This window comes from Cervus canadensis, chromosome 17 (assembly GCF_019320065.1).
Source record: "Cervus canadensis isolate Bull #8, Minnesota chromosome 17, ASM1932006v1, whole genome shotgun sequence".
Lineage (NCBI taxonomy): Eukaryota > Metazoa > Chordata > Mammalia > Artiodactyla > Cervidae > Cervus > Cervus canadensis.
Window position 1 is genome coordinate 9876982 of NC_057402.1, and position 22948 is coordinate 9899929.

General features: G+C 42.3%; 1 protein-coding gene across 6 annotated transcripts in view; it reads left to right on the plus strand.

The window, feature by feature from the left end:
• The first annotated feature begins 1610 nt into the window (after nt 1-1610).
• The window catches only part of DICER1 (dicer 1, ribonuclease III), a 73497-nt gene continuing 52159 nt past the window's right edge, over nt 1611-22948 (plus strand). For 3 of the 6 annotated variants that reach the window (XM_043489381.1, XM_043489387.1, XM_043489388.1), the window contains exons 1-2: nt 1611-1939; nt 22749-22813. Coding sequence is in view for 1 of the 6 variants with exons in the window: in XM_043489389.1 (XP_043345324.1) it covers nt 1904-1939 (36 nt within the window). In the remaining 5 variants the exon portion in view is untranslated. Of the gene's footprint in view, nt 1940-22748; nt 22814-22948 lie in introns of those variants that run through there. The other 3 variants (XM_043489383.1, XM_043489389.1, XR_006273519.1) reach the window with 2 other exon arrangements.

The window sequence follows — 22948 nt, forward strand, 5'->3', positions numbered from 1 at the left end:
AATGCTTGATACATATAAGAAAAGTTATTTCTATGGAGACCTGACAAGAGTGTTCTGACTATTTCCTAATTTTGCCCATGAACATTCTATGTTTATGTGAAATATCTTGCCAACTGACAGTATATATACGATCAAAATGTGAGCACTGTAGTACCAGCCCTGAAGCCAGATCACCAGGGTTCAAATCTCAGTTGTTCACTGATTAGCAGCTTACTTGCTAGAGGTTATGAATTTCCTTCCTCTGTTATTATAAAATGGAGGGCAAGCACAGCATCTGCTTTACAGGATCCACATGAAAATCAAAGCTTACAACAGCCTGTCCAATAGCAATATAATTCTAGCCACAAAAGACATTACATACTTCCCAGAATTAAAAAGAAAAAAACACCCAATATTTATCCCAATATGTCAAAAACATTATCACTTCAACATGTAATGAATATAACAAATAATAGTGTGGTTTCACATTCTTTTTTGGTAAGGAATACATACATCTGATTTTCAGGTCTCCTACCTCAGTTAAGACTGTGCTGTGCTTAGTCGCTCAGCCGTGTTAGACTCCTTGTGACCCCATGGACTGTACATAGCCTTCCAGGCCCCTCTGTCCACGGGGATTCTCTAGGCAAGAACACTGAGCAGGTCGCCGTGCCCTCCTCCAGGGGGATCTTCCCAACCCAGGGATCGAACCCCAGTCTCCCAAATTGCAGGCAGATTCTTTACCGTCTGAGCCACCAGGGAAACCCCCAAGCAACACTAGCCGTATTTTAAATGCTCGACAGCCCCCTTTGCATCAGCGCAGCCCTAGACATGCCTAGCACGTGGTAGGTGCTATGTGCTCTGAGCAGAAGCATGGTTGCTGCTATGCTACCTCGTCTGGAGTAAACCAGTCTATCAGGTGAGCTATCTGGAAGACATGCATGTATTTTGGAATAAACTGATGCGACTTTCTTTTAGCCAGTCACTTACTGGACCTCCATATTAATTCACAGCTACAAGATAAGGTGCAAGGTTCCGATCTATGCAAATAAACCATTTACATAAGTGGGGCCACTGTCCTCATCTCATTCTCTGGTCATCCTAGTTCCGGGTTGGGGATGAGGTGGGTTGGGGGAAGGAGGTGGGGTTAGTTGTCTCCCCTAATGCGGAGGGCCCTGGAGCACTAAACGCTGGGGAAATGCAGGCGAGTGGGACGGTCCTTTAAAAAGGGGATAGGGTGGTGAAAAAAGAGCGCCGAGCCCTCGGGAGAACAATTAACGGCCGCGGCGAAGGGCCACGTTTAGGGGGCGGTCGGTGCCAGAAAGGGCAACCATGAAGGCGGACGAATTCCGAGAGTCAGCAGAATTCTCGTCGAGCCAAGCGAGCTTCCCGCAGGCCGGGCACCTGGGCACCCGGCGGGCGGCGAAGGTGCCGGGCCCCCGCGCGGGCCCGCGGAACCTCCGCGTCCAGTCCCGGCTCCTCAGGGCCGCAAACACCGCCAAGGGCCTCTGCCGCTCGCGTCCACTGTCTCCCGGCTCCTGAGTGGCTGGGGGGCCGGGATTAACCTTTCACCGCCGCGCGCTGTCCAATCACAGGCTCGCTCTCATGCCGGCGTGGGGCGAGCGGGGGAGCGCGGGGGCGCGGGCGCCGGGGAGATTCTCCAAGCCGCCGTGCGCCGTTGCCGCGGGGCCGTGCGCGGGCCGCGAGCGAGCCGGGCGCTGCGCAGTCTCCGCAGGCGCCGGCGGGAGGGGTCGAGGCGGAGGCGCGGCGCGGCGCGGCGCGGGCTGCTCCAGGCCCCAGGTTGGATGGAGTGACCTGACAGCGGGGACGAGGCGACGGCGAGCGGGAGGACATGGCGGCGGCGGCGGCGGCGCCGGGCGGCACCGGGAGGCCTGGGCTGTGACGCGCGCGCCGGAGCGGGGGTCCGATGGTTCTTGAAGGCCCGCGGCGCCCCGTGCTGCAGGTGAGGCGGGCTTCCCCCGCCGCGGAGCCGCTTTTGTGTCCCGGGATGGGGGGCGGAGCAGGGATCGGCTCTGCGCGCCGCCGAGGCCCGCGTGGGCTCCGGACTTGTGGGGAGACCGGCGCGGGGCAGATGGCGCGGCCTCCTCGCTCCGTCCTGGGCGGGGCGGGCGCCCGCGCCGCCGGGCTCGGCGCAGCCCCGACTCGCTGGCGCGCGTCCTGACTCGGCGCTTCCCTGGGACTTTGTGCGCGGGGTCGCCTGGGCACCGGGTGGGCACGCGGGCGCCTCCGCACCCGGAGTGTAGCGCGGGGTGGCGGGGCGGGGGTCCTCGCCGCTCGCCCACCCACCCCCGGCCCGCGGACAGCGGGGCTTTGACAGGTCCAGCTGCGCGCACCAGGGTGGCGCGGGGTCCGCCGCCGCCGCGTCTCGGGAGCATCCCCGGGAGGCTGCGCGGTGGCCGGCGGTGGCCTCCTGGGTGGATACCTTCGAGGGGGCCGGGAGGGAAGGCAGGCCGGGCCCTCCGGCCCTGGCAGGAAAGCGCGAGCGTTCGGGGGCGCGCCCGGCGAGGATTGTTCGTGCTTATTGGCAGGTGACCAGCTCTCTGGGTCCCCAGGGGGCGGGTGGCCGAGGCCATCTTTTCGCCCCTCCTCTCCGATTTTTTTTTTTTTTTTGTTTGTGCCAGCGCACCCCTGGACCCCTGCAAAGCGAGGCTTTCGCAAAGGGTTTTTCAATCCTTGGCAAATCAGTGTATGTTTTAGGTTAGCACTGCAGATTTTTTTTGGGGGGTGGGGGTGGGGGTAGACTTTCCAGAAAAGCTGAGTTCCTCCAGGGCTTTGCCCGCAGTGTAGAGCTGGCCGATCACTTAATGTGTCTTTTTAATGGCCTGAAGATTTGCAAAGACAGATGAGTGGGGGAGTATTTATTGTAGTGTTCAGTCCATGCTTTTGTGGAGAAAGTCATGGTTACAGGGACACCTTACTTACCCAGATGATCAGTCTTAAGTATTGAGGTGACTATCACGGTTTACAAATATTCAGCTGGTGAAAGAGTTTTAATTTGAAGTCTTTGCTTTTTTGGTGCTTTGGATTTTTCTACTGTTGCTGCTTAGTCGCTTCAGTCGTATCCAACTCTTGTGCGACCCTGTGGATTGTAGCCTGCCAGGCTTCTCTCTCTGTCCATGGGATTCTCCAGGCAAGAGTATTGGAGTGGGTTGCCATGCCCTCCTCCAGGGTATCTTCCCAACCCAGGGATCGAACCCGGGTCTCCTGCATTGCAGGCAGATTCTTTATCTCTGAGCCACCAGGGAAGCCCCTTGGATTTTTCTGGATCTTCACAATCCTGATGTTCAGAACTCTTCCAGTTGCTTGGTTTTCAAGTGCAGCAGACTCAGTGAATGGAAAAGGGCACAGATTAGGAATTAAGTAACTCTGGGGGAAGAAAAACAAAAAAATATATAGAATGTGTCTTAATAAAGGTTAACTACATTGAAAATACATTGGTATAAAGATTAAATTTTCTAAATAAAAATACCCATTTTAGCCAAAGGCTCCAATGATTTATTAGAGGTTGGATGATGGTACAAGATTCTGAATAAGGGTGCTAGTGAATAGTAATTTTAGTATTAATATCTTTGGGAACTAGGTGGGCATAATCAGTTTATTTTGCAAAACTTGTTAGTAGCTCTCTGTGGCAAATCATATTACATGTAATATGTGCTGTGTATGCTTATATATAATTTTTCAAATTTTCATTGTGGGACATATTTTGTAATACTATAGAAACACTACAAAGATTGCTTTTAATATGATCACTGTGAACATTTCATGGATTTATTCAGGGCATCAAAATACTGTTTTAAGAAAAGAGGTACACATTTAATTTGGGGAGAAAAGACCTTCATTTCCTACAGTTACTGTAGTAAGGGTTTGCTTTACCTTTATGCTCTCATCTCATCATGAAAGGTTAAATTCTGTCTATTATATTATACCTGTGGCACTGTGACTGAGATGTAAAGTGTGGTGGTTTTGCCATTTCTGAATTTTATTGGCTTGGTTTTAGAAAACATTTTATTTTGATGTGGCTCAAATGATTCTTATTTGATAGTGATTTTGTGGCAGTATATAGTGGGTTGTACTTTTAGTGTAGTGCTACCTTTGAGGAGGGGTGACTTTTTGACATTGAGAGATTTATACCCTGCCACTGTCTAATGTATGAGAGGCTTGTTTCATTTGAGAAAGTAGGTATTTTTTTTGACATTCTCACTTGTGATCTTAGCATCCTGTGGTCATTACTTGTGGCTAAAGAGCAAAGGGAAATATTAATAAGAAGTTCCTGTAATAAATGCCAAGATATTTCAGGTTCTTTTATCTATGTTCTTATTTAATCCTCACTGTGACCCTGAGACAGATTTAATATTGTCTTATTGTACATACAGGCAAGGAAGCTAAGACTCAGAGAGTTGTGAATCTAGAAGTGACAGAGCTAGCTCTGAGTCATGGCTTGATTTTGAAATCTTTGCACGTGGGCTCCTTTCCTGACGTTGCATTGCTGTTCCAAGTGAATTTTAGGGGAACAACCTGCATAACTTGCAGGTAAGTCCTTAATTAGTACTTGTTAAAAGAATGAAACTCTTTTGTCTTAAATGTTCAGGGGGCATTTGATTATCTGAGTAAGATTCTTTCCCTTTTTTGTGTGTGTGGTAAAATACAACAAAACATACCATTTTAACCATTTTTAATTGTACAGTTCTGTGGCATTAAGTACATTCACATTGTTTTGCTCCCATCACCACCGTCCATCTCCAGAACGTTTTCATCTTCCTCAACTGAAACTCTGTACCCATTAAACACTAACTCCCCATTCCACCCTCTTCCCAGGGCCAGGCAACCACCATTTTCTTTTCTGTCTGTGAGTCTCCTGCTCACGGATCTGTAGGTATGTGTCTGCTTATCCATTAATCCCCCCATGGACTCTTGGGTTGTTTGTATCTTTTGGCCTTGGGAGCGATGCTCCTATGAACAAATAGCTAAAATAACAAAACACATTTGTATGAAGGTGAACAAATACCTGTTTGAACTCCAGCTTCTACTTCTTTGGAGTATCTACCCAGAAGTGGTGTGATTGTTTCTTGATCAGCAGAACATTTGACTCAGAGCTTTACTGCCATATGAGCTTCCTCAGGGTTGTTCAGATGGTTATATGGTACTACAAATAGGAACTGTTTTTTAATAGCAGACTTTAATTTTCTTGAAACCCAGGATTTACTTATTTGTATGATCTCAGTTCCGACCTGCGTTTGGCAAGTAACTGCATTCATTCAGTTGTTCCATCATGGACCCATGCCGTGCTCTGTTGGATGGCAAAGGAAGGTACTGCTCGGGTCCGTGTTTAACTTGTGTAAATACTGAGTTGGAGCTGAGTGATTTGTCCTTGTGCTCTGCATTTTGGATATTCCAGTGTTCAGCTCATTTTCAAAGCCCAGTGGGCTTTATTATTTGTCTACTTTATTATTTGCTTTATTACTTATTATTTATTTTTTATTATTTGTTATTTGCTTTATTATTTATTGTTTGCTTTATTATTTGTCTACTTTGAGAAAGGATTTGAGGTGGTCTTATAATAGATGTTTGAGAGGACAGTGAAAATATTGGTGAAGGTTGAAGGAGGGGTAGAGTGTGGAGGGAGCAGGAGAGAATTAGAAGAGAAGCTTAGGACAAGGATAATTAGTGTCTGCCAGTCACTAAAGGTTTTCTTTTTTTAAATATTAATCAAAGAGGAAGCAGGACTGATTATAGTTGATATAGATTAGTGAACGGAAGTATGCCAGTTAAGCAGGAAAAGCAGACTTTTCTCTTGTATGATGAATACGCATCTGAATTCTTATGTAAAATGACATTAACAATATGTGGAGAAAAAGTTTTACATTTTACAAATGATGGAGAAATATTTCTCACATGCCATTTTAGAGAAGCTGGGTAAAGGCCTCAGGCATAATGGAAAAGCTTTAGTAATGTAGATATAGACATTCTGGTGATTTGATTCACTAGAGTTTAGTTAATTTATCTTTCACGTGGTATCCCTCGTATGTCAGTTGTGTCATTCAGGCTTTTGACAGATGCTGAATAATAATTCATTCACAAATGTACTCTTTTCCGGATCGTATAGGCAGTCAGGATTTTCAGAATTCTCTATGCCAGTCTTTGGGAGTGTGTGTCGGTCTAAAAAGTAGGATTGCTTGTATGGTGGTATATACTCTGTGAATGAATACAGAGAGAAAAGCCTTATTTTTGAGGTCTAGTTGATGAAATTGAAATTCTCAGTCATGTAAGAAGGTCTTTGTTAAAAGAAATTTTGAGTACAAATTGGTTTCCTATTTTCCCTAAAATCGTCACTGAATTGGTGGTTCTATTTCAGTATGCAAGGCTGCTATCCATTTTAAGTAGGTGACTAAGAAGATAGATGCCCCAAGAAAACTTGTCTGAGGATGTCAGTAAGATTTACGAGATTCAAGACGTGGAAGACTTGAATTTTGGCCTTAGTATTCTGATTTTTGAAGCTCATGGTGACATGAAGTGTTGTGCTCTGTTAAATGTACTATCCTTACAAACAAATAGAATTGTAAGGATAGTAAGGGTAGAACAGAACGGTGCTGACATAAACAAGTGCTCAGATTTGCTGAGTGAATAAATTAGTTTATTTTATATTAGTTTTTAAAGGACTTAGAAGCTAACAGTTCTAGGTAAAGTAATATTGCTTATATACTAAGGCTTTTACAAAGATCATTACTGTTTTGATTTTGGACAAATCATGCTGCCTGGTTCATTAGTGAGGACACATGATTAACTGTTTGGAAGCATTATGGACAGAGAGAATTAAGAATTTCATAGAAGAAAATCGCTACTGGGAGTTTTCCTGGTGGTGTAGGCTTTCTTATTGCTGGAGCTGGCTAACCCTGATGGTTGTCGTGGTGGTTCTTTTTTAGGTGACAGCTCAATGTGTGCAATAAAGTAGGAATTTAGAAAACACATTTGGAAATTCTCTTGGGGATTAGAACATGTCAGCGAACCAGAATTTTAAAATAAAGTGTTTAAAGAGCTCAGATAATGAGAGAAGGATCTCAGTTTAAGAGCTGATCTTTGACATGATGTAGAAAGGTTCTTTGATTAAGGAGTTAGGTCAGTAATCCTATTTGAAGGGAAAAAGAAAGGCAGTAGCAGAGATTCTTTTGAGAGGGTAAGTTTAACATGATGAGCCCAGAGCTTTAAGTGGTGTCTCCTCATATACATCCTGCTGATTGGCCGTCACTCGAGTAGCTCCTACTAGTAGTATTTTCAGCTATTTTCCTTTTGTAAAATTAAATATATTAATATTTTATCAAAGCATTATAAGAATGTTTAAGAGCAAGTCTTTGGTGTCAGAGGGGTTCAAATTCTGCTTCCTTTAGTTTATCCATGAGGAGCACAGGGTGTCTGGTGGTCTTTCTGAGTAGCTCCCTCATCTGAAATCTGATCTTGTTAGTAGTGCCTACTTCTTCAGGTTGTAAGGAAAAATTTAGTTTCTTAAACCTTTAGCCAGAAGACCCTTGAGAGCCCCTTGGACTGCAAGGAGATCCAGCCAGTCCATCCTAAAGGAGATGAGTCCTGGGTGTTCATTGGAGGGACTGATGTTGAAGCTGAAAGTCCAGTACTTTGGCTGCCTGTTGTGAAGAGATGACTCATTTGAAAAGACCCTGATGCTGGGAAAGATTGAGGGCAGGAGGGGAAGGGGACGACAGAGGATGAGATGGTTGGATGGTTGGATGGCATCACTGACACAATTGACACGAGTTTGGGTGGACTCCGGGAGTTGGTGATGGACAGGGAGGCCTGGCGTGCTGTGGTTCATGGGGTTGCAAAGAGTCAGACACGACTGAGCGACTGAACTGAACTGAACTGAGCACACAACCAGCATTTCATAAAATTTAGCTGATGTTGCTTCAAATAATGTACAGTAGAGGAAATTTGACTCTGTTCTTAATGTGATTTGATTATGTTGTGATTTCTCCCAAAATTTATGAATACTGAGATGTATGTTTAGTTTTATAATGGAAGATGAAAAAGGAAAAGGGCTTGAGAGCAGTATTTCACAGACAAGTATTCTATGTGAGGGCATTCCTGTGGCTCAGCTGGTAAAGAATCTGCCTGCAATGCGGGAGACCTGGGTTCAATCCCTGGGATGGGAAGATCCCCTGGAGAAGGGAAAGGCTACCCATTCCAGTATTCTGGCCTGGAGAATTCCATGGACTCCATAGTTCATGGAGTCACAAAGAGTTGGAAATGACTGAGTGAATTTCACTTCACTTCATTATATGTGAGGCTTGTTTGTAGTGGATCAGATGGTTCAGCTTAGTTGGGTCCCTGTAGTAGTGATACCAAGCATAATCTAGAGCCTTAAATATTACTAACTTTACTATATAACCGTCATTCCTCTATTATGTATCAATAAGTGCATTATCCTTGAATCTATATTTTGAAGCAGCATAAACTTTTTATATATGTGTCACATGTACTTGATATAGCCCTGTGGGTCTTATTCTTTGGAGATACCTGATTTGACAAAAGATATGAATCTTATCCCAGAAAAAATGTGCATGTGCATATTCAGAATTTTATATACATTTGTAGGAGGTACAGGGACCCCTGCAGGACCACATCCATGGATGCCGATTTAGACCATATCTACACAAATAAAGAGAAGTAATTGGTTAACGAAGGAACAACAGAATTCCAGAAAATTGAGGCAGACATGATCGGTGGAATGAATGAACAGTGTAAAAGAACGAGTGGTTAGGAAACCTGTGTCATAGGTTGGCTTGGCTTCTAAATAACTAGATGTATCTTTAAGGGCAGGTCGCCCTGGCCTTTCTATAGTTAGTTTTGGTTTTCTCACTTTTAAACTGAGAACGTTTGTAAGCCTCCAAAGTCTTGTAGTCGGTAATCTTTGAAGCACTCATGTAATTCAGAGACTTCTCCATTTCATGCTGAATCTAGATTAAATGTGAGACCTGGAAAAGAGAGGCTGCATTTGTTAAGCATGGGGGTTCTATGTAGTGACCGTAAGTGGTGGAATCATGAGATGTTCTGAGCAACTTAAGGTGAAAACCTTGGGAAATAAAGCTTCAAAGTAGATCAGGTTGGATATTGCCTTAGGATGGTAAAATTCTCTGAAGGAGAGAGAATTGAGTCTTTTCATCTTGTATCTCTGCATCTAGTACAGCTTTGTTGTCGTTCAGTCGTGTCCGACTCTTTGCAACCCCATAGACTGTAGCCCACCAGGCTTCCCTGTCCTCTACCATCTCCCGGAGCTTGCTCAAACTCATGTCCATGGATTTGGTGGTGCCATCCAACCATCTCACCTTCTGTCGTCCCCTTCTCCTCCTGCCATCATTCTTGCCGTGAACTCTGTGAGAAGTACAGCTTAGTAAATGATTATTAATGAATGAGAATCTGATAGGAGCTGTTTAACTTTTGAGCTGATCCTTATGATGAAGAGCAAGTAACCCACTGAGAGGCCTCTGATACTATGAATGAGGAAAAGTACTTGATAGGCACTCTTGTATTTTAATTTTAAAAGCTTATTAAATTTTGTATATAACACAGTACTGGGATTACCCGCCTTTGCCCACAGACTTGTATATTGTATAGCTGAACATTAAAAAGAAAAAAAAAAACCCCTAATTTTAAAATCTTTATATGTACCTATCACATATAGTAAACTCAGGTAATTTATGTTAGACCAAACATAATTTTGGTGTTTGGAGGAAAATGCATAATTTTGTTGATATATGAACAAATAATAGAACAACCTAAATTAGACATTTAAATGCAGTGTGTATATTCTACTGGAGTTAAGTGAAGTGAAAGTGAAGTTGCTCAGTCGTGTCCGACTCTTTGCGATCCCATGGACTGTAGCCCACCAGGCTCCTCCGTCCATGGGATTTTCCAGGCAAGAATACTGGAATGGGTTGCCATTTCCTTCTCCAGGGGATCTTCCCGACCCAGGGATCGAATCCGGGTCTCCCACACTGCAGACAGACACTTTACCATCTGAGCCACCAGGGAAGCTTAACTGGAGTTAAGGCAAGCTATAATTTCCAAACGCTGTTAGTACTTAAGAAGAATAATTCTTTATTGCTTATGTAATATATGGACTTCAGTTTCCAACTCTTCAATAAAATGTATGAAATGAAGCATTGTCAAAGGGTGCTTTCTTTTGGGGATAATTTGTTAAAAAATAGTTTTCATTGACATATGACAGAGTTCTGATGAAGAATACTGTTATTATTTATAATCAATCTTTATAAATCTCTAGCTTTTCTGTTGCTGAACATTAGGAGAATTCCGGGAAGTTTTTTTACGTATGAGTTGGGTCCATATTTTGGCCAGGAGTAGGGAAATAAATAATTTTCCTAAGGCCTCTTTAGCATGCACACACTTAAACACATATATGCATGTATGAACTCTGTCTTGCCTTAGCAGCAAATGCTCTGGCAAAATGCTTACCTGTGTTGTCTAGACTGAGTGACGAAAAAGTTACATAGTACCTTGCCGTTCCTGTAATATTAGTTTATCTAATTGTTTCACTATGTCTGAACCCCCTTTGTGTTAATCATCTTTCTTAAAGTAGCACTTATTTATTCCACTGGAGAAAGAAGTCATTAGGTAGTGTTTGTATCAAGCAGTAAATCATGTTTAGTCTTCAGCTAAATGTGATAAAGATACTGAAAAAAATGGTGAGATGTAGTCTGCTAGTGTGTATTTATTGAGTACCTATGTTCTTAGACTAGAAAGGCCAGGAGAACTGTCCATCGACAGGGCTGATTTAAGGTGCTACAGCTTTACGATTAAAACAATATTTACTTATCTGTATTTGTGCAGATTCAGTTAAAATATTCATTGAGCATCTGTTTATCTTAAATTGGGTCCATTCTTTTTCAACCCCCTGGAGAGATTGAAAGGAACATATCCACATAGATATTTTGACGGGTAAGCCAGTGTAAATTGACACTTCCTTTGAGACCGTGGTGTTTTGTATATCGTGAAAATAAAAGTTTGGAGTGAACCAAATTCTAAGTAGAATCCCACCTCTCCTATTTATTAGTCAAATAGTCTTGGGTGAGTCATTTCAAATCCTTGTAAAGTGGAGTTAATTCTTGTCTTAGTGTTGCTTTGTGGATTAGACCAGATGATAGACTGTAAATGCTTAATAAAAGTAAATTTTCTCCTTTTCCTTCTTTACTCTGAGAGCTTTTGATACGATACTTACCATAGTAAATGAAGAATTTTTTACACATTGTATTAAGGTTGTTTACTTCTCCTTTAAAATTAAGTGGAATCACTTTCAGTTGATACACAGGAAAGCGCATAAATCACAAGGACACACAAAGTGAACTTGCTTGTAACCAGTGCCCAGATCAAGGAACACGTAAGACCCGTGTTTTGTAAGGTTTTCTAAACGCCCCCTCTCGGGTACTTCCCTCTCGCCTCACCAGCCTCTTCCAAAAAAGAGCAAGCATCATTCTGACTTAATTACTTTTCCCTATTTTCTAACTTTCTATCATGGAAATTATATGGTAAGGTTTTGTGTTCAGTTTTTTGTTTTTACTTAAGAGTTTAAATGTGTGAGTCATTGTCTGTTGCATCATCAAGCTACAGCATTTAATCATGTGATAGTATTGTCTATTACATTGTTTTTAAAGGTGATGGACAGGGAGGCCTGACATGCTGCGGTTCATGGGGTCGCAAAGAGTCGGACACGACTGAGCGACTGAACTGAAGTTAATTTATGGCTGGGCTGGGTCTTCATTGCTGCGTGGGCTACTCTGTAGTTACTGTGTGTGAGCTTCTCATTGTGGCGGCCTTTCTTCATTTATTCAAGTAGATCCTGCTTGTGCCTGGCACTTGGATTGGTTCTGGACATAGGGATTATATGTGTTACATTTCCTAAGGCCTCTTTAGCATGCACACATTTAAACACATGTATACATGTATGAAATCTGTCTTGCCTTAGCAGCAAATGCTCTAGCAGAATGCTTACCTGTGTTGTCTATACTGAGTGACGAGAAAAAGTTTTTTAACTGTGTTTTAACTGAAGCTGTTGACTTTGTGAGCAGGAGGCACCAGACCGAAGATTGGGGAGCAGATAGCAGGGGATGGTGTGTGCGAAGGCTCTGAGCTGGGAAGGAGCTCGACGGAGGGTCTGAGGTCCTGTGACCAGCAGGAGCTGGGGAAGCTAGCCCGCCCCAGTGAGGGAGAGGGAGGGGCAGGTCACCAGAGCAAGGGTTTCGGATCTTATCCCAAGTGCAGAGGGACTCCAGTGAAGGTTTTGAGCTGTCTCGCAGTCCTGGTTTGATTCATCACGTTGCCCCTGCCTGACAGGTCCGGCTTCTGCTCTTAGTGTTGGATACTGTGTGTCAGTCGTATCAGACAGTTTCCTGACTAAGGGGGTCCCTCGGAGACGCCGGACTTGTGCCTTCGCAGGCACATGTGAGCAGACCCATGTTGGGTGTCCTCACAGCTTTGCTCCTGTCAAATGATACAGGCTTATAAACACGGGCTTGTGGATACGGTAGCTGCCAGTTTTGTCCTTTGGTCCAGGGTGGGTACCTGCCTGTTTTTTTTTTTTTAAGGAGGAGAACGAAAATTCTGAAAGATGAGAACAGTTGTAGTTTCGGTTCTTGCCCTTCTTCCCATTCTCTGTAGTCCCAAGATTTGTAAGCTCTGTAGCTTGCTCTTAACTGACCTCCAAGGAGACTCAAAGGGCTCAGAGAGTCTTCTCGAGTGTGGCTTCTGCAGTCTGTCACCTCCTCTCCCCAGTACATGCAGTTCCTTTTTCCACACCAAACATCTTAACCTGTTTTTTCTTTCTTTTTTTTTTTTTTAATATAATTGGCATCATTGACTTAGCTAATAATTAAATGTTTGTGTTGTGAATTATGCAGGGGAGGAGGAGTGAGCCAGGGGGTTGCCGTCTGTGTCGGTCCTGTTAGAGAAGTGAGAGAGGAGTTATTTACCTGCAGTCTTAGAGCTAACAGATGGCTTCATTCCACCCTGTCTTTGGAGCCTACTTCCTTTCCTCTCTTATCTGGGTTTTTCCTGTAATAAGATGCATATTGGGTTTAATTGTAACATAATTGGGTGCAGTAAAAGCTATTACCTTGTATGTATGTGCATGCTCAGTCATGCCCGACTCAGTGACCGCATGGACTGTAGCCCGCCAGGCTTTTCTGTCCACGGTATTAATATCTCTCCCAGGCAAGAATACTGGAGTGGGTTGCCATTCCCTTCTCCAGGGGATCATCCCAGCCCAGGGATCGAACACATATCTCTTGTGTCTCCTTCATTGGCAGGCGGACTCTTTACCACTGAGCCACCAGGGAAGCCCCTTAGAGACTGCGTTTATTCTGATGCTGCTTTTCTTCCTTGAAACATTTCTGGAATTCCTGTAAGGGAAATTGTGTGTGTGTGTGTGTGTGTGGTGGTGGTCTTTTTTTCTTTTTTTTTAAATTGTATTTAGCAGTAGCAGGTCTTCATCTTTCTTTTTAGATCAATTGCACTTACGGAACTTTTGGAAAGGCTCCCTTGAGAGCCAAGTGCAGGTCTCCAGCTGGAGATGTGCTACAGGCAGGCAGGGAGAGTGATTTGGCGCTGGAGATGGGGTGACCGACATCGTGGTTCTTCCGTGCTTGGAGTGAGTGGGTGGGTGGTTCCTGGGACAAGGGGTTGCAGTGCTCCAGCTGGGCTGGTTCCAGGCAAATGAGTCTGTGTAAAGGCAGTGATTGCAGCCAGGAGAAGGAGTGTCCCCTCTAAAAGAGAGAGGTAAGCTCAGGAGTCTCTTGCCTTGTGTTTAGACGTTCTTGTCAGCGGGCCTTGATGGAGGCTCAGGCCGAGATTAAGTCGGTGACGACCCTTTCTGTGTACCGAGACTAAAAAGGCTCACGGGGTGAGATTCTGACCCTGGAGAGCTGCGTATGAGGCCCTTCAAGGCCTCGCTCCTGCTCATCTGACCCGTGTCACGGTCTTGCCTGTTTCTGTGCGGGGGCTTCTGCGCCCGCTGTCCGCTGGTCCCCACGATGTCCCGTGTGGGCTTCTCCCCAAGGAGTGCCCTTCCCGCACACGCTTCAGAGCTGAGCTCAGGTTCTCACATCCTGCGGAACGCAAGGCTGCACTGGGGACGTCTTGCTTAATCAGTATTTGTTGAATGAGCGAACAAGTAATTTAAGGGTCAGGAGGTAGATGAGAGTTTTGTTTTTTTAAGTGGGGAAGACTGAATACTACTCTGTATACTGTTCTGAAATAAAATTGGACGTGTTCTGTTTTTCTGTGTTCTGCTAGTAGCCAAACATACAGGTCAGTTTTTGGCACAGTTTTAACTTTTATGTTTTAAAATAGTTTTCAGATTTATGAGTTGTAGTATAAAGAATCCCCTGTTGCTACCTACGTTTACTAGTAGTTATCATCTTAGGTGGGGGTGGAGGGGACAGAGAGTTCCACTTGTGTCCGCCGTCTCTCTGCTGCCTTGTGCCAGATTGGCACATCCTCCTTCATCCCCAAAACATCCACTGTAGCAGTTTGCTTTCCCTGATACAAGACTTGGTACAGCAACGTACATTGTGTTCAGTTGTCCTGTCTCTTTTCTCTCTTAATCTGGAATAGTTTCTTAGGGTTTTTTTTTTTTTTTTTTGTGATAGTGACATTTTTGAAGAGTGCAAGCCAGCCGTTATGTAAAATGAGCCTCAGATTTGGTTTTCATGTTTCCTCAGGATTAGATGCAGGTTTTGCACTTCTGACAAATGATAGTTCTTTTCTCAGTTCATCTCATTAGGAGGTACTTATTGTCAGGTTGTCCCAATATTGGTGACATTAACTTTCTCACTTGAGTTAAGGAGGTAGTATTTGCCAGGTTTAAGCATACAACCAGCAGTGAACAAAAGCCTCTCATTTTTACTATGTCTTCTAGCCACCTTCCCTGGTGGCTCAGATGGTAAAGAATCTGCTTGCAATGCAGAAGACCTGGATTTGATCTCTGTGTCAGGAAGATCCTCTGGAGAAGGGAATGACTAGAGAATTCCACAGACAGGAGCCTGGGGGCTATAGTGCGTGGGATCAAAAAGAGTTAGCCTTGACTGAGTGACTAACACTTTCACTTTTCCAGTGTAAAAATAACAATTTTCATTTGAATTGGTAGGTAGTATGTACAGAGAGACTTTGAAACTTTACCCAATGGATTTGTCATCCTTTAATGATTCTTAATGAAAACACTATATGTTGTCACCCTGCTTATTTAACTTACATGCAGAGTAATGATGCAAAATGCCAGGCTGGATGAATCACAAACTGGAATCAAGATTGCTGGGGAAAATGTAAATAACCTCAGATATACAGATGATACCACTGTAATGGCAGAAAGTGAAGAGGAATTAAAGAGCCTCTTGAGGGTTAAAGAGGAGAGGGGGAAAAAGCAGGCTTGAAACTCAACAGTAAAAAAACTTAAATAAGCACATCTGGCCACATCAGTTCAGTTCAGTCGCTCAGTTGTGTCTGACTCTTTGCGACCCCATGGACTGCAGCACACCAGGCCTCCCTGTCCATCACCAACTCCCAGAGTTTACTCAAACTGATGTCCATTGAGTCAGTGATGCCATCCAACCATCTCATCCTCTGTCGTCCCCTTCTCCTCCAGCCCTCAGTCTTTCCCAGCATCAGGGTATTTTTCAAATGAGTCAGTTCTTTGCATCAGGTGGCCAAAGTATTGGAGTTTCAGCTTCAGTATCAGTCCTTCCAATGAATATTCAGGACTGATTTCCTTTAGGATGGACTGGTTTGATCTCCTTGCAGTCCACAGGACTCTCAAGAGTCTTCTCCAACCCCACAGTTCAAAAGCATCAATTCTTCGGCACTCAGCTTTCTTTATAGTCCAACTCTCACATCCATACATGACCGCTGGAAAAACCATAGCCTTGACGAGACGGACCTTTGTTGGCAAAGTAATGTCTCTGCTTTTTAATATGCTGTCTAGGTTGGTCATAACTTTTCTTTTAAGGAGCAAGCGTCTTTTAATTTTGTGGCTGCAGTCACCATCTGCAGTGATTTTGGAGCCCAAAAAATAAAGTCTGACACTGTTGCCACTGTTTCCCCATCTTATTTGCCATGAAGTGATGGGCCCAGATGCCATGATCTTCGTTTTTCAAATGTTGAGTTTTAAGCCAACTTTTTCACTCTCCTCTTTCACTTTCATCAAGAGGCTCTGTTCCCATCACTTTATGGCAAATAGAAGGAGAACAAGTGGAAGGCAGTGGTTTTTGCAATAGTTTTGTATGGATGTGAGAGTTGGACCATAAAGAAGGCTGAGTGCCAAAGAATGGATGATTTCAGATTGTGGTGCTGGAGAAGACTCTTGAGAGTTCTTTGGACTGCAAGGAGATCAAACCGGTCAATTCCAAAGGAAATCAACCCTGAATATTCATTGGAAGGACTTGTTGAAGCTGAATCTCTAATACCTTGGCCACCTGAGACGAAGAGCTGACTCACTGGAAAAGACCCTGACCCTGGGAAAGATTGAAGGCAAAAGGAGAAGGGGGTGGCAGAGGATGAGATGGTTAGGTGGCATCACTCACTCAACAGATGTAAATCTGAGCAAACTCCAGGAGGTAGTGGCGGACAGAGGAGTCTGGTGTGTTGCAGTCCATGGGGTCGCAGAGAGTCAGACACGACACAGTGACTGCACAGCAGCCGTGATTCCCATCTTAATTACTAATGGGGTGGCTAAAAGTGGTGATTTTTCTGTCATTTTTTTCCTGCATTTATTAGTTGACATTAAATAGTTTTATCTGAATTTTAAACCTAATAAAATAAATTCTAAAATGAAACATTTATGAGAATTTTATAGGTTGGGAGTTACATGGAAAGGACTAGGGTGGGAGAATGGTTATAGTTGGATGATGTCAAAATTATCACTGTATGAATTGATGCATCTCTTGCTTTGATAGTTCCAGGTCAGCCCTGAACTATTCTTTGTTGAGGGAGGGGGCAAGGGTAGGGCTATTAAACTTGTTGGAATCATCTGGGTTGTTTAAAATCTTTTAAAAGTAGGAAGTGTCTACACTGAATTTTCTATTTGGCCACAAAAAGATGCAAGTTAATTTAGGTTTTGATCAATAAGTTTCATTCTCAACATAGAATTAATGAATGACAATTTTTTATGGACATTGCCAGGTTTCCTTTATGTAAGTCGAGTATGAGATTATCTTTCCTTTCAAAGGCCTTAGAATTTTGGGGGGAAGGAGCAATGGCAATAACATCTAATGTGGAGCAGATGTAACGAAGCCCCGATTTGGGTGGTGTCAGGAGCCCCCACTGTGCTGCGAGAGAGGAGAGCAGAATGATGGGGGTTACTAGGGAAGGTCTGGAGGTGGGGCGGAGGGGTTGGGCTCCACAAATAGAGACTCGTCCTTGGAGACTGTGGTCCACCCGTGGTGGGGTCACGGGGAAAGCAGAGCGCATGTGTGGTTGCATGTGGCTGTGATGTGGGCTTTGCCTCTCACCTGGAACTTGAACACGTTTGCGTCCTGACTCAACACTGACTGAGCGTTTGTTGCACTTAGGAGTTTCTTAGGCTCCTTTTGTCTCAGAACTGACCTCTCTTCAGTAGTGATATCTTTGCATTATGTAGTGAGTTACAGCAGCCTGTCAGAGAGAACTGTGACTCTTTTTTTCCTCCTGGACATTCTGACGTGGTGTAAAAGGAAAAATTGAATAACATTCTAGCACTTGTTTTTTATTGACTGAAGTATAGAAACTTCGAACCAAATATTAACCTAAAAACTCACCTTGAAAGTTAGTGATGTATTAAATGTTTACCTCTCTGAAAACAAAATTGCAGAGGAAAGGTCATTATAGGTGACTTGAAGGGCAGAGGTGGGTATCTGTGCCATTTTGACGTGTTGGAATATTGTCTTTTTAAGAAATATTCCAAGTAAGTGCGCCATTGGCTGGCAGCCTAGAGTTACTTTCTATATGGAGATTTTGGTGGATGGAATTTGTTAAAATGGTATTTGACCTGTATTCAACTTCAATTTTGGACAAATTTAATTTTAGGCATAATTACATTGAAATGTAAACATAATATGTTTATGTTACAGATTTTAGAGAAATGCAGAAATTTGTTCGGTTCATAGAGTAATGCAGGAAAAGAAAGCTGGTGAATTTGTGGTGTCAGGTATAGAAACTGGGGTAAATCTTAAACCACATTCAATGGCTTAAGAATGGAGTTCCCCCCCGCCCTCCCACCCACCAAATACTTAAGACAGAGTCATATGTGTTTGTTGTCTTCATCCTCAGTTTAAGACTTTGTTTAATTCTAAATGTAATAAAGTATCCAAATTGTAGGGAATTTTAAAATACAGAAAAGCCTTAAGGAAAAAGACATGACTTCTGCTAGTAATCCCATTCTCAATTTTGGGGGGAATTTTCTTTTCCTCTGTTCCTCCCTTCTTCCCTTTCTTTTCTTTCGTTTTTAACTTGAGGACACAACCAGATCTTCCTGTAAATAAAAAATTTTTTTTTTCACTGAATCCCATAACATAAGCATTTTTGTTTGTTACAAACTGTCATCATTTTAATAGCTCAGTTGAACTGCAACATGTCAAACGAGCCATCTGTGGTTTACCAGATCACTCCCTCATTTGTTGTTAGACATTTAGTTTTTTGGGAAGGTGGAAGGGGCATTTTTTGCTATTATAAATGATAATGCCAAGGAAGCATATCTGAATGTAGTTTGTGTTAATGTTGTAGGCTAGATTAAATATGCAAGGATTTGTAATTAATAATGATAGTTATGACAAAAGTGAAAATAGAAATATTCCTGTTGTGCTGTGTATTTACCTAAGACTAAAAATTACAGTGTTTAAATTCTTTAAATTATTATCCTTTTTCTCTTTGGTCTCTCAGTCTTTGCTTTGACCTTAGTCTTTTCGTAATCTGTATTCACCAAATAATGGTTGGTAAATCCTTGAAATCTTTATTTCATGTACCATGGGTATTTTGGATATTTCCTATCTTTTTGTTTTCTCTTTTCTTGCATTTTATATTTTCCAAGCTTGTCTACTGAATGATAATGGTGAGGATGATTACTTGCCCATGCATGTGAACCATTTCATTGCCTCAAAAACAGTTAAGTAATGTTTTCAGTGAAGTTTGGGGAGCCAAACAGAAGGAGCATGTAGTATTTTTTGGTTTTTGCTTTTCAAGAGAACTAGTGGGCAGACAACTGTTTAATTTTGTTTTACATTATATACCATGCTTTGCAATTTAAATTGATTTTCATTTTATTGTAAATTCATAGTGACTAGTAGTTTGGAGTTTGTGGTTTTTCAAGTTCATCTGATTAAAAATACTGTATAAAATCTTGTATAGTTCTTCAACTTTGAGAATGCTTTTTTTATGCTGAATCTTAGGATTAATAAAACATTTTGGGTTCTTTAAAGGAGTTCCTTAAAGTCTTAAGAGTTCTATGAAAACATAGATGGTTATAGATGGAGATGGGAGTGTGGCTTCTTTCAGTTCAGTTCAGTTGCTCAGTCATGTCTGACTCTTCGTGACCCCATGTACCGCAGCATGCCAGGCCTCCCTGTCCATCACCAACTTCAGGAGCTTGCTCAAACTCATGTGCATTGAGTCGGTGATGCCATCCAACCATCTCATCCTCTGTCGTCCCCTTTTCCTCCCGCCTTCAATCTTTCCCAGCATCAGGGTATTTTTCAACGAGTCAGTTCTTTGCATCAGGTGGCCAAAGTATTGGAGCTTTAGCTTCAGTATCAGTCCTTCCAATGAATATTCAGGACTGATTTCCTTTAGGATGGACTGGTTTGATCTCCTTGCAGTCCACAGGACTCTCAAGAGTCTTCTCCAACACCGCATTTCAAAAACATCAATTCTTCAGCACTCAGCTTTCTTTACGGTCCAACTCTCACATCCATACATGACTACTGGAAAGACCATAGCTATGACTAGATGGACCTTTGTCGACAAAGTAACGTCTCTGCTTTTTAACATGCTGTCTAGGTTAGTCATAGCTTTTCTTCCATTGAGCAAGCGTCTTTTAATTTCATGGCTGCAGTCACCATCTGCAGTGATTTTGGAGCCCAAGAAAATAAAGTCTGTCACCTGTTTCCATTGTTTCCCCATCTATTTGCCATGAAGTGATGGGACTGGATGTTGAGTTTTAAGTCAGCTTTTTCCCTCTCCTCTTTCACTTTCATCAAGAGGCCCTTTAGTTCCTCTTTGCTTTCTGCCATAAGGGTGGTGTCATCTGCATTTCTGGGTAAGCACTTTTTCTTTACCGAGGTTAATATGCATTTAATTACTGAATTCTCATACTAGTCAAGTGTTCTGTTTTATAGGAAGGAAACAGCCTTAGAGAGAGGAGGTGGTGTCGGATGGGCCTTGGCCTTCCTGACACAGATAGTCATCTGCTGGCATTCAGATGATTTTAATAAAAGATACTTGTAGAGAAAACACTGCTTTCTCCATCCCCAGAGGCCTCACCCAGTGTCCCTGCCTTATCAGAGGGCCTCCGTGGGGAGGGAGTGACTGTGTGCCCCAAAGTGTTAGGAGGGGAGCTCATCACCTTTACTTATAAATGAGCTTAAGACAGATGACTCTCTTTCTCCTCTGGCTTTCATTTCGAAAAGGGAGGTTGGTGGAGTTGTTTGTAAACACTTTGGATCCTCCCTGTGTTCAGATTCCTTTTTAGGGATAAGAGGAGGTGTTTGCCAACTTCTTCCAGCTCTTTCTTCATTTTGAAAACCGTTCTCTCCGGTGCCATTAGGCAGCATAGTTTAGGATTTCTTTACTGTTTTAAATTTTAAGAAAGGGGTTTTGTTATTTATCATGTATACCGCTTGAGAGTTGAACTTTTTTTTTTTTTTTTTTAAGCTGATGCTGGGGAAATAGAATTAAAAATGACCTCCTCCCAACCAGAAAATCTCTCTAAAAACGTAGAAGGGGAGGAAACAATTTTATTAAGTGAGCATTAAACCAGAATGTGATGTGTATCTAGGCTATCCACTAAAGAGATTGCAAAGATAGAAGTCTTATTCTTTTGTATAGTTAAGTGGTTACAACACTTTACATCCGTGTTTTCAAGATACAATTTCCAGTTCTCTGGTATCTTTACGACTGGAGGTAAGTTTTGCAATTTGGAGTCGGTTGACAAATTAGGCCATCCTGGGAAACTGGGAGATTGGGCATATCTTTCTTGGTGATTACATATCTTAAGGAAACATTCCTGAGACGTGAGACTGGCTAGAGGCTTACTTAGCTTTTAGAAAGATTCAAGTACAGCAGAAAAGGATGGAAAAGAGGGAGGGGGAAGGGATGCCTTCCCCTTTGTTTTCAAATGGGAGAATTAAGTCACTTATTTCTGATTTGTGCTTATGTCAGCAACCTGTATTCTAAACCTGTTATTTTATATCCACAGCCAGGGATGCTCTTAGCATTTAGGCTTGGTTGGAGTTAAAATTAATGTCTTAGATCTCCATAAAATAGTTGTCACTAGGGACTAAAAGCTCGTCAAGACATTTTTAGTTTTATCTGTTAGCTTCCAGAAGTACTTTTGACTGTGTCTTAATGTCACAGTATTGATACTGTGTGTGTGTTATCTTTTGTTCACTCTGGGACTTCATGGTAGTTGCACATTTTGGACTTCATGAGTGTAGAGATGAAATCTGGACAGTGATGTTCGTAAAGTTAGTAGTATCAGACTCTGATACATAATAAAATGAATGAGTTGGAAGTTTTCTGTTTTTACCAGTTATGAAAATACGCAGCAGGAAGCTCTAGATGCCTTTGAGACTAGGAGGGTTTAGCCATTGTTTCAGCCTTTGTCTGAAAGGGTACAGCCATATGTGGGATTTAGATGCTAATTAGATTAAGTTTGTTGGTTTATACTAGAACTTGACTGAGCCTGTGGTCTGTGGCATGTCTTTTGCGGAGTTATCTTAAAGAGCCCTATCAAACACTTTTTTTTTTTTTTGTAATTTAAATCATGATCATCAATTAAAATGAGAAAACTTGACTTGTTAGCTGTGTAGTATGAACATAAAATAAATCATCACTGTGCTTGGCATGTTAACTTTCTAATGTATCTTTATACAGAATTGTTTAGGGAAGTAATTTGGATAACTCAACAGTAATTTTGTAATAGTGGAGTTGCATTGAATTTTCAAGGGTTATCATTTTTATTTTGGTGCTTCTAGAATAGAGGTGAATATTAATTGAAAAGATGTCCAGTGTGACATATCAGGCCAAGTTTTTTTATTGAATTTGCATCATATTAGGTGGCAGTGTAGAATGGAATTAAAAGTCAAAGCATGAGGTAGTTTTAGAAAACATAAACTGACTCCTTAGAAGAGGGGTTATAAGTTCATGAAAGCATGATACTGACTTAGTGTAGTCTTTAAGTATTTTTAAAATCAAGATTTTACTGGGGGAAAATGTAATTTACTTCCAGGAATTCTCCCTTATATATCTGATTGGATTGTGCTAACAGCTTTTAAAATTTTTCAATTGTAATAGAACATAATAAATACTAATTTTAAAGGGCAACTCTTTCATACATATACTGTTTTCTTGACTCCCAATAAATACAAGAATTGTTTTTATCAGAGATCTTATTCAGATAAATTATGAAAGTCTTGTCAAAGTAGGAAATTTCTTAAAGTTGTTTTTTAAAAATGAGTTGTATGTTCTAAAATATTCTCTCTGATTGCTTTTAGGTTACCTAGGGTATGAATTAATACAGACTTGGAAAACTGAAAGAACTTAGAATCAGCATTTTGAGGTAAATATGTAAACACTAAAGTAGTGTTAAGGTTCCCCCATTCTGCTTTGTTAACTTATTAGCAAAACCAATTTGTGTATGAAATGAGAAAGCTTAACTTCTACATGAGTGTCCTTTAAACTGCTATAGACTAGA